Source organism: Podarcis vaucheri (genome assembly GCF_965113315.1).
Source record: "Podarcis vaucheri genome assembly, chromosome: 5".
Taxonomy (NCBI): domain Eukaryota; kingdom Metazoa; phylum Chordata; class Lepidosauria; order Squamata; family Lacertidae; genus Podarcis; species Podarcis vaucheri.
Genome location: NC_138763.1, coordinates 41,207,354 through 41,219,087, shown reverse-complemented (window position 1 = coordinate 41,219,087; position 11,734 = coordinate 41,207,354). Strand labels below are relative to the sequence as shown.

General features: G+C 41.8%; 1 protein-coding gene and 1 long non-coding RNA gene across 4 annotated transcripts in view; one reads left to right on the top strand and one right to left on the bottom strand.

The window, feature by feature from the left end:
• Positions 1-11,734, bottom strand: part of LOC309532046 — a 38,067-nt gene that overhangs the window by 23,283 nt on the left and 3,050 nt on the right. For 2 of the 3 annotated variants that reach the window (XR_014219548.1, XR_014219549.1), the window contains exon 2: positions 4,329-4,384. This is a non-coding gene — a long non-coding RNA (uncharacterized lncRNA). Of the gene's footprint in view, positions 1-4,328; positions 4,385-6,135; positions 6,515-11,734 lie in introns of those variants that run through there. The other variant, XR_014219550.1, reaches the window with a different exon arrangement.
• On the top strand, positions 1,061-11,219 carry AGXT (alanine--glyoxylate aminotransferase). Its single transcript, XM_082221869.1, has 11 exons — positions 1,061-1,758; positions 2,821-3,013; positions 4,338-4,402; positions 4,681-4,781; positions 5,594-5,664; positions 6,800-6,884; positions 7,940-8,035; positions 8,524-8,593; positions 9,567-9,662; positions 10,302-10,430; positions 10,817-11,219. The coding sequence occupies exons 1-11, from the start codon at positions 1,492-1,494 to the stop codon at positions 10,922-10,924; spliced, it is 1,281 nt and encodes a 426-aa protein (XP_082077995.1). The 5' UTR covers positions 1,061-1,491; the 3' UTR covers positions 10,925-11,219.

Genomic DNA, 11,734 nt, shown 5'->3' with positions numbered 1-11,734 from the left:
AAACCACAGAGCCTAGGACTTGCCGATCAGAAGGTTGGCGGTTCGAATCCCCGCAATGGGGTGAGTTCCTGTTGCTTGGTCCCTGCTCCTGCCAACCTAGCAGTTTGAAAGCACGTCAAAGTGCAAGTAGATAAATAGGTACCGCTCTAGCAGGAAGGTAAACGGCATTTCCGTGCACTGCTCTGGTTCGCCAGAAGCGGCTTAGTCATGCTGGCCACATGACCCAGAAGCTGTACGCCAGCTCCCGGGCCAATAATGCGAGATGAGCACCGTAACCCCAGAGTCGGTCATGACTGGACCTAATGGTCAGGGGTCCCTTTACCTTTACTATTGTCTACTGACAGCTAAAGTGCTCTACTGTGATCTTAAGGAACATGTGCAAGTTACATTTTTATACTACTCGGCCCAAAGGAAAACAATTAGTGAAGTTGTAGCATCTGTCCCCAGACTACAAGACAGTCAGGACACAGTTGTGTGTAGTGAATTGTTGCTTGTCTCCTATTAATTGCCTTTTGCCACTTTCAGCTTTACCTGGTTACTTCAACGTTCAGAAGCAGTATACCTCTGTGTACCAGCTGCTCTTACAATATGTCTGCATGGTACTTATTTCAGTTATTAGATGCACTCATCTGCAGTTCCCATACATGTCAGGGACTGGCAGAATGCTGACAAGTGCGTACAGGGAGAAAGGGTGCTGGTGTCTGACTTGGGAGAGGGGGCTAGTGATTTGTGGGGAACTGTACCAGGCAGGAGGCAACAGTCGGAGGCAGAGGAAGCTTCAGAGCTGAAGGGTGGATCACAGGATGGGTTGGAGGGAAAAGAAGGAGCAAGTCAGGCAAAAAAAGGAACACAGAATAACACACAGGTCACCCTATTTATTGCGGGGAGGGGGGATTTCTTCAGTCAGGCACTGCCAATAAGCAGGCAAGCACAGTTACTTGTTAACCCCATTATTAATCTAGAATTCACTGTTCCTGGCAAACTATAACCAGTGACTGCTCAACAGACCAGTGTTAGACAACTACAATAAAGAATAAAGAATGAAACTTCAATTTTATATAGTTTCAGGGATTTCGGACAGAACCAAACATAATGGTCTAGTTGTCCAGTTTCTCTCTGTTCTGTGAGGGAAGCAACTTCTACAGAAGTTGAGGCAGCATAGGAAGCTTCTCTGTGTTGCCCAAAGAACAAGGAAAATAAGTCTCCTTCAGATCTTTGTTTGCATGATATTTAACTTTCCAGCTTCTAACAGGTGTAGAATTCCCAGGCAAGGAAGGCCAAAGGCATTAGAAAGCACAGAACTCTCTGGGAGAAAACCAAGGAGTAAGTAAGTTGGAGGCTGTGTTCTAAAGATAAGCTCATATTCACAAGGAGCTTGGAGACCAATGACAATAACTGGAAGATTTTTCAGAAGAGGAGAGAAACAAGAGGGAGGTGTGCTAGCATTTATCTGATCTAAGATCTGTTTGTTTTGCTCAACCCCAGCTTGCCATGTATTTAAGGTCAGGGGTGAGCAGTGTGTTCCTAGTGCTGCAAGCAGCAGGTTGGACTCCTGTTCGGCGGCCTCTGGTTTTAACTCAGTGTTGCCGCACCATGGCTTCTCAAAACCTATCTCTGCCACCTCCAGCACCTCTGCTACAGCCACTGTCTGTTCCAGACAGGTTATTGCTGGGCCCTGGGCCCTCCAATTGCCCTCCCCGGATCTTGTCTGCAGGCTGTCGACAGCTCATAGGACATGTCCACAAAGAGATGATCCAGGTAAGAAATAAAATCCTACCTAATTCCTTGTGTGCTCCTACTTCAGCTTCTACTTAATGCTTTTCCAGCTTTCAAGTATCACCCTGACTAATTATTCATTAGTCTATGGATTAAATTTTTTTAATCAAAAGTAATGTTATTAACTAATACAATCTAGATTTATGGAAAATCATTATTATTTAGCCACAGAATTTCTTGATAACCAGAAGCATGATTTTCTTGCTCTGTGATGGGACTATTATTTCTGGTTATTTCCCCATTTTTAAGAACTTGATTCCACTGAGGTCATGAGAGTCTCAGGCTTCCCTCTGATCTAGATTCACTAAGCAAATATAAAACTTTGAAAACCCAACTCTTTAAATCTAGACAAACTTCTGCTATTTAGATCTCATGGTGCTTATTCTTGTGTATGTCAGTCAGGAAGACAGATATTCCTTTGAGATCCATTACCCAGAAAGGATTGCTAACTATTCATGGGAGTGATCTCAGGCTTAGTAGCAGGCAAATATATCACTAAATTGGAGGCATGTAATTTCTGTGTATAATCTGGCTAGGAGCCATGTTAAGAAATAGGGAGTTCCACGCTGACCTGCATTTTGAGGTCCCATGAGAGCAGACTTGTGTATAAATACAGACGCCTTCTGTGTTTATGATGCTTGAAATCTGCTCTATCAAAAAACCTACTTAATTCTCACCAGGGTGTGTGAGGCTTTAGGATTCAACATTTCCACTTACACAGGAGCATGGCTGTTCATAAAGTGATAGTAATCAATGTATTATATGATGCAAAGAAATAAAGAAGCAAGAGCAGGATCTCAACTGTGGCTGAGTAACTCTACTGTGGGAGTATTCTCTTCCGTAACAGCATTTTGGACTTTGTTCAGCCTTTTCTGGCTGTTCTCGTTTGTCCATCAAATTGTATAGAAACTTTTAATGGGTGCCACACTGTTATCTCTTCCTCCTATGAATGCCACTGTCAGAATCCACAGACATAAATACACGTGCACTGCCAGCATTGGGAAAGTTTCTTTGAACACTGATTATCTTCTCTGTTGCCCTCAGATAATGGATGAGATCAAGCTTGGAATACAGTATGCATTTCAGACACAGAACCCTCTCACATTGGCTGTCAGTGGCACCGGCCATTGTGCCATGGAAGCAGCCTTCTTGAACATGGTGGAGCAGGGAGACAAAGTGCTCATAGCTATGAATGGATTTTGGGGTGAACGTGCAACTGGCATTGCCAAAAGGCTTGGTATGTTTTTTGGAACCTTTTCCTTCAAACCTAGCATTCCTTTATAGTATTATTTATTTCGTTTATTCATTGCTTACTGCATAAAATGTTTCAAAGTAACTTAAGAGTTGTAAAACCATACTGAATGCAAAATTTGAAACACCAACCACCACCACTCATGTAAGGGTGAGAATAATGGCTGTATAATATGAAATCCAGTGCAACAGGATGTATTGGGGCTACTGCAATCTGCTGTGCAACCAAGCCACAAGAACCTTCTCTGCCACTGCAACTTGTACACCACTATGGGACTGTAGCTTAACACTAAGTTGAATTCCTCCCAATTTGTTTTTAATAATCAAACACTTCTTTCCTGCTCCAAGTTTAATCATCATATACTCTGGAGGTTCCCAGGGAGCTTGAATGGACTTTGGCAAAGGTGTTGCTATGTACTTGTTAATACATGACCCATTTCAAACAGAAGCGCCTGTGGCTCTCTTAACATAACTTGTTGTGAACTGCTACCAAGTGAGAAGTGATTTGCTGTCTTCCCATCAGTCCACCACCCCTAAACCTAAAACTTGCATTCTCATGTGTTGGCTATTTTGGTGGACTTCGTTGAGCCAAATCAGGGGTAGCAAACCTTTTTCACACCAAGGGTCTGATCAAGAGCTGATTCATTCCCTGCAGGTCAGTTTTGACAGATGGGCAGGACCATACACCTCTCAAATCACCTTATGTCATAATGCCGTCAAATGAAAATGTCAAAGGAGCTCACTGTCATAACCAGTCAGCTGAACCAACAATCCAGAGTCTTCAACCTGTGTCTAGATTGTATTTTCTCCTGGTCCAAACCACTTTTCAAATATAGTTTCAGGGTGCACTGAGGCATACTCAGTCCTTATTAGCACACGTCTCATTCCTTTTCAGGGATCAGCAAAATCCAAACTAGTCAAGTGAAGCCTCTAAAAGCTGCTTAGTCAGGCCCTCTTCTTTTAAATCCAAGGAAACTGAAACCCAGTGAAATTACACTCTATGAGTGATTTTGAGTCAGTCACTATCTGCCAGCCTAACCTACTTCAGAGGGTCATTGTGAGGATAAAATTGAAGTACCAGTGAGGGAAACCATGTACATCACTTTGAGCTCCTTGGCAGAAAGGTGGGATATAAATATAATAATAATAAATATAGAATATTATATCCTACCTTCCCCTAGAAGGGCTTTATTATTATCTAATTGGAATGAATGTTGGTGCTTCCCAGGAGCCTTAGGAACAGTTTTGTCCTTTGCTTCTCCTTTAACAAATTTCAAGTAACATGATTTGTAATCCATTACCTATTTTAGGAGCAGACGTTCATCAGCTAGTAAAGGCCCCTGGAGAGTTTTTCACTCTAGAAGAAATAGAAAAGGTGAGTTATGTGAGCAAAGTAGCTGAAAGTAGCAGCAAAGAGCATGTTTATTGGGAGAGTTTGTATCCTGAAAGGCAGGATATTATATAGCTAATTTAGATACATAAATACAACTCTAAGTGAAACCTGCAGTCTATGTCTTTCTTATGTAAATGGTTGGGACAACCAGTTCATAGCAATTTAGCCTCCCACCTACTAGGCGAATATTACTGTTCACCTACTCCTCCCATTTTTTTGTCTTGTCTGACTCTTCCCCCCCCCCCTGTTGCCTCTCCTAGGGTTTAGTGACACATGCTCCCTTTTTATTTTTCATCACACATGGAGAATCCTCCACTGGAGTGCTTCAGCCCCTGGATGGCCTTGGAGAACTCTGTCACAGGTCAGTGGGTCATGGAGGTCAAACACTTATTTGCCTCAGAAACAAAGGCCTCAAGGCTGTAGTCTAAGATGCCTGATTTACCGTGGGCCCACCCATACCTCAGCTTAGTGTGGATTGTGAACCCATTGTGCCTCCGTTAATTCCCCGTTGCCCATGTGGCATTCTCCTACAACTACTGCTGTACCACACTTTCTTTTCCCTAAATCCAAAGATTCCCTATGCTTAGAAAATCTGAATAAGAGAGCTGTTATCAATTGCTTAAACCAAATGAAAGACACAAGGCGCTCCACACCTACTATATCTTTTGGAAAGTTGTTTGTTTGTTCACTGTGCATTTGGACCTCTCTTAATATAGCATAACTAAGTTTTCTTCTTACTCAAACCTCAGTATTTGTTTGTTTGTTTGTTTGTTTGTTTAGAATTAATATTCAGTCAACGACAGAAAAAGTACAAGCCTCCATTTTGCTCACTGTGAAACATGGTAACTGGTTGGATAAGGATACTAACATTTACTCTTACATTCTTGTGCACTTCCTGGATACCCACATCTGCCCAGAATGGAAAAGAGAGAGCAGCAGGGGAAGACCAATTGAGTGGGGAGAGAGAGAAACCCAGCCCAGATGCATTCCACCAAGCTCTGCCAACTGGCATCAATGGCTAACAGTGAAATAGCAATGAATATGACTTAAAAACAACAGAATGTGTGGTAGTGCACTTGCACACAGAGAAATCTGATCTGGATGACCTGTTTGCAAGTTAAGCCCTGACTTCCATAACATGCTAAATCTCTATTCTTTCCTTCCTCGTTTTAGATATAATTGTTTACTACTGGTGGATGCTGTAGCATCACTGGGTGGAGCTCCAATTCTTATGGACCAGCAAGGTGAGCAAAATGGTCAAAGGCCTGGAAACGATGCCTTATGAGGAACGGCTAAGGGAGCTGGGCATCTTTAGCCTGGAGAAGAGGAGGTTAAGGGGTGATATGATAGCCATGTTCAAATATATAAAAGGATGTCACATAGAGGAGGGAGAAAGGTTGTTTTCTGCTGCTCCAGAGAAGCGGACACGGAGCAATGGATCCAAACTACAAGAAAGAAGATTCCACCTAAACATTAGGAAGAACTTCCTGACAGTAAGAGCTGTTCGACAGTGGAATTTGCTGCCAAGGAGTGTGGTGGAGTCTCCTACTTTGGAGGTCTTTAAGCAGAGGCTTGACAACCACATGTCAGGAGCGCTCTGATGGTGTTTCCTGCTTGGCAGGGGGTTGGACTCGATGGCCCTTGTGGTCTCTTCCAACTCTATGATTCTATGATTCTAAGATGTAACAATCTGTCATAGTAACACAAATGTTTACCATTGATGTAGAAATGGTTTGAGGTTCCTAATCAGAATAACATGCATCTTTCCTTCATCATCACTGGAGAAGGCAGAAGATTGATGTGTGTTTGCTAAGAGAAGAGGAATACAAAAGATAGTATAGGAGATGCTCTCTGGCCTTTGCCACATTCTAGAGGACGAGTAGGTAAATCTGAAACTAGTGTCCAAGCTTCTCCCTAAGTATATGAAAGCTTCTCACAACTTGGTGTCCTGCAGATGTTCTGGATTACAACTCCCACCAGGAAGAAGTGCATCTAAAACATCTGGAGGTCACCAGGTTAGGGAAGTAATTTATGACATTAGTAACAAACAAACAAGTATCTTGCCTAACCTCTCAAATTTTCTTCCCATGGACTACTTGACCACTTAATAATTTTCATGCCTGTTATAGCAATTGTAATGCACTGTGTTAGGTGCTGTATGGTTATTTGTGTTTTTACAGACATGCAATGGAAACTTGTGGTCCACAGGCCACCATTTGAGAACCACTGCTCTATACATATTGCACTTATATTGGCTTTATTTCATTTTTAATTGCCACAACTTTCCACAAAGAATCCTGGTAGCACAGAACTGAACAGGACATCTGCCATAGTGAAGGAACACTTATTAACATTTTTTCTCCCCTGTTGAGCACACAGGAATTGACATCCTCTACTCAGGCTCCCAGAAAGTCTTAAATGCACCACCTGGTGCTTCACCCATTTCTTTCAGCCAGAGAGCAAGGTAAGCAAAATAATATTTGTTTTGGGGAGATGTTTTCCAACTGGATATTAGGCAAGTCAATGCTTTATAGAAGACAGTCATTGAGATATAGGAAATGATAGGAGGCTCATTTCCCTCCTAAAGACACTGAGCTGGATCCAAAAATGGACTTCCATGTGCAGAAGGGGTCCGCAGCTAACCAAATAACTGTTTTATACCTTGGCACTAAAGTGTTGTGAGAGAAGAATGAAGCTCATCCAAAAATGCTCTTCAGCTCCTGCAACAGCTTGTTTACGCTCTACATAAACTCTACAAATTATCAAAAATGCCATGGTGTTTTCCTACCATTCCATTCTTTGGGTTCAACTCACTGAACTAAGTGAGCCCTACATCTCACAGAATTCAACCTCTGTGCCTTCTTGCAAGCTCCAGGTTCAAGCACCTCATATTATCTACATTTTCCTGCTTGTTTCTAACAAAGGGGTTAAGTGAGGCCACATGGCATTGAAAATCCCACATGAATCAATTCCACTGGGCAATACTATTATATACATCCCAATCTCCCAACTGTGAGTGGCTTCCATGGAATGAAAGTCACTGGGGAATAATGGTGTTTGTGATCTAAAGCTGAATTTACATACACATAGGCTCAGCATGAGATGGAAAATTCACAGCATTACTGCTCCAATAGTCTGCTCCTCTACTGGATTTCTAATAGACTCCTCGATGCCAAAGTACTGGATTCTCATGGAGAGAAAATCAATACCTCTATGACTGTTCCAGGTTCTGATCTGGCACTGCCACTCCATTGCTCTTTCACACACACACATTGGCACTATTTAGTCTATGTGGAAACTAAATATGTTGTTGGATTCCAACCCCCATCAACCTCAGTCATCATGGCTAATGGTTGGGGATGATAGAAGCTGAAGTTCAACATCTGAAGAGCCAGTTTCCTCCCCCCACTGAACTGTGCGGTTTACAGCAAATACACTAGGGGTAGGAGGTGCACAAAGAATGTGATTCACTGGTAGATTTCCTTCAGGTGACCAATATTTGCATTTCCATTTTGTCAGGAAGAAGATTTACAGTAGGAAGACGAAACCAATCTCCTTTTATCTGGACATGGAGGAGCTGGCTCAATACTGGGGCTGCAACGATCAGCCAAGAAAGTGAGAGCTAATTCTATGGCTTCTCATTCTCCTCACTTTTAAAGTAGTTTCCTGGCCTCCAGAAATGGATTAGGCCCTGGACCATTATTGAGCAACAGATCTGTACTACCATTCCTTCCCCCAATATTTCTATCATATGGCTGGGAAAGCAGGTGGGGTAAGAGAAAAGGCTTTGAATGGAAATATGGCAGGGAACAGCTCATTCTCTCACATGCAACTCTTGGGGGGGGGGGAGAGAGACAGAGAGCACACTTGCTGCTTGCTTACAATGAGTGATTCAAAGCACAAAAACAAGCACTGGGCAGCACCTAGTTTGACATAGGCTTCAACTGAGAATATGACAATACTTTCTCGCTTCACTTTCCTGTCACTATTTTGTTTTGGCATGTGGGGTGTTGATAGGTAGGATATATATTGTGAAGCGGTTTCTGATAGATTGGTCCATGCAAATTGAGCATCTCCCTTACATGTTGCATGTATCTTTGCAGGTATCATCATACTGCACCCATCAACACGTTTTTCTGTCTGCGAGAAGGCTTGGCAATTCTTGCAGAAAAGGTCAGTCAGTGTGGGAGACTGAAAGACCTACAGGCTGAAGTAGTAGAGAAACAAAGGAAGATACTGAAATCAAGATATTTCTGCTGCTTAGTTAAGAATGGGCATATTATAGTGTATCCAGATATTATTCAGCAATCATATTCACTGTGACCTCATTAGTAATAAACTTACAATGCATAAAAAGTCAATGAGTTCCTAAAAGGTGTAGTAGATTAATTTTTGCCCTGAATGTCCATCCAGGACTTCCCAAAGTATGTCTCCCCTATATGATTTTCTGGAAGCAATAATGGTTATAACACTTGTGAAATTATGGGAGGGAGGAATGCTGCATAATGTATGAAGCACCTTAGTTCTCATAGAAGGAACTAATATAGAACCAGTATCACCCTTTCTTGACTGGAAGCAGAATGAGGACTACTGAAGGCTGATGTCTGCCTGATGCAATCCTAACCCTACTTACTTGAGCGTAAGCCCCATTTTATTCAACAGGACTCACTTCTGAATAGACATGGTTAGGGCTGCAGCCTTACTTTCTAAGCAAGCCCTTGGTTTATTCACAACTGGTAAGGAGTATATTACTTTGTATGATGTGGACCCTAATAAACAAATGAGTACCATACTAATTTTAGAGTTTTTGGATGCTAACTGGTCAGAACTGTCAAAGCCAAACTCAATTACAAACCTATCATTTTTAAAGATGAAAGGGTAGTATCCAATTAAATAATTCTGCTAGCACATACACTTTCGGCTGCACAACGCAGCTTCCTCTCCCTGCTCACCAAATAACATATTTAGGGGGCACATGAGAGAGAGGAAATTCCATTGCACAGTCAAAGGTACTTGTGATAGCAGAACTGTTTAGTTAAATACCCACCCACTGTGTCCATCCTAATATAATATGCCTGCTATGTAGAGATAGTTGAAATAGTTTTTATTTCCTACACATGAAAATAAAAGTGCATTTTATATACAGGGACTAGAAAATTCCTGGAAGCTTCACAAGGAGAACAGCCTGGACCTGTGTGCAGGGCTACAGAAGTTAGGCCTCCAACTTTTTGTGAAAGAACCGGTAGGATGCAAACCACAATAATTAGCTCCACATTCTGTGCTGAGTAACCACCATTGAAGTGAACAAGAGAACTAAGTCGTATGTGTGCTGCTGCATCTTATAGGACCTGCTTTGAGATGGATGGAGAAAGGAATAGACAATGACAGTAATTGCAGGCCTGTTTAATATTATATACTGAGGGTAGTGAGGTATGAGAAGGGAACCAGAGATAAGCCAGAGAGACTTTGTTCTAGCAACCTAAGGCAATAGTGTTTCCACAGCTGAATGTAGTTTGAAAGCAGGAGAGCTGATCATTTACTGCATGAGCATCTCACTTTTCAGCACCAATCAACAGGTATCCAGAAATTATAGGAAAACCAAAATGTACAGGACGGAATGTGAAACATATATGAAGCCAACTTTTAACACTCAGAAACCATTCTCTCTAGCCTTGCACAGAATCAAGCTCACCACAGACAAATGGTCAGTGAGTGTAGATTCCTATTGTGAGAAGGTCCCATGCAAGCAAGGAGAGAAATCATTAGGGTGAGGGCGTTTCATCCAGATGGTGCAGCTTGCTAGAAATCCTGGGAAATTGAAGCATTTGCATGCATTCAGAAATTACCTGGGTGCCTTTGACTCATTCTCTTTATTTTTCAGGATGCAAGGCTTCCAACAGTCAACACTGTCTTTGTACCTGAGGGATATGACTGGAAGGAAATCACTGACTACATTATGAAAAGGCATGGGATTGAGATTTCAGGAGGCCTGGGTGCTTCAGCAGGCAAGGTAGACATTGTCTCGGGGCAGGAAATGAGAAATAAACTAAGGTGCTTGAAGACAGGACTGTCTGGTTTTCAACAAAAAGCAAAGCGTTTTGTAAATATTTTATTTCTCCGCAAACCTGGCTTTTACTACTTTAGCTTTGTGTGTGAAAGCAGATGAATATTCAGACATGTAATACCCCACCCTAGCCTCTGATGCAGAGGAATTGAAAGAGAAGTGAATCAGTTATTTATACCTCTAATTAGAATTAACCTTATTTACATGGTTTCCATGCCATTGAGATGCTGAACTCAATCGCTTTCTCATTTAGACTAAGATGAGGGCTGGGCCCTTCTAAGAGAATGAGTTCCAGAACACTTACTTGATTTTTTATATTATCTCATCACTAGGTTCTCCGAATAGGACTGATGGGCTATAACTCCACTAAATACAATGTTGACAGAGTCCTCCATGCTCTGGAAGATGCTCTCCAGCACTGTCTCAAGAACAAGCTATAAGACCTCACCCCACTGTTTTTTACACAGAAGATCCAGAATAGTCAGTGACACTTAAAACATGCAAGGTATCAGAGGCACATTCCACATAAAGTGCTTTCCCTTTTCTTTATTCCATAATGTACCTATAGTTTACAATTCACAAGAGTAAACTTTGTTTTCACTGCATTCTATACTGCGCACACTTACTAGTGCTGTTATGCCCTTTGTATTTTTCTTCAACAAATGTGTGCTCCCATTGTGCAAGTTGTTATATGCTCATAAACTCACACATATGTCTGGATGCATGTAAATAGAAGTCTCTGTACTTTCTGCCTCTCATTTTGCTGTTGAATCATTGTGTGAAAAAGTCTTGAAAGGATAAGGAAAGAAACACAAAGGCTGGAACCAGATGCCAGTTTTCAGAAGAAAAGCCATAACTTACTGTGAAATACATGCACTTTCAGCCTGATCAAACAGCTCTTAAACTGTTTTTGAAGACCCTTTCATCTTTAAAAAATGAGTACATATGTGCCTCTAGTGTCAATGGTGTGATTATGCCACCTAGCAATGTCTGAAAAGGCTACAACATGTACCTAGCCTACTGACAATAGAGTAAATTGGATGAAAGCTGGGAGGGGGGGGAATCACCCCAAGATATGATTGCATGTTAGCTTTAGGCCAAGTTTAAAACAGAAGACCTATCCCTAAGCTACCTGTACAAAGTACAAGATGATAAACATCAACTCTCCCACCCCATGCTGCTATTAAAAAGTTTGAATACACAACTGATGCCTAATAGTCTAAGTCATTTACACCTTTGGGACTTTCCCA

What these genes read in the sequence shown, in the direction of transcription:
- AGXT (XM_082221869.1), top strand. Translation starts at nt 1,492, where the DNA reads ATGTATTTAAGGTCAGGGGTGAGCAGTGTGTTCCTAGTGCTGCAAGCA. An exon ending in TGCAACGATCAGCCAAGAAA is followed by an intron (nt 8,036 to 8,523) that starts GTGAGAGCTAAT and finishes GTATCTTTGCAG; the next exon opens with GTATCATCATACTGCACCCA. An exon ending in TGGGTGCTTCAGCAGGCAAG is followed by an intron (nt 10,431 to 10,816) that starts GTAGACATTGTC and finishes TCTCATCACTAG; the next exon opens with GTTCTCCGAATAGGACTGAT.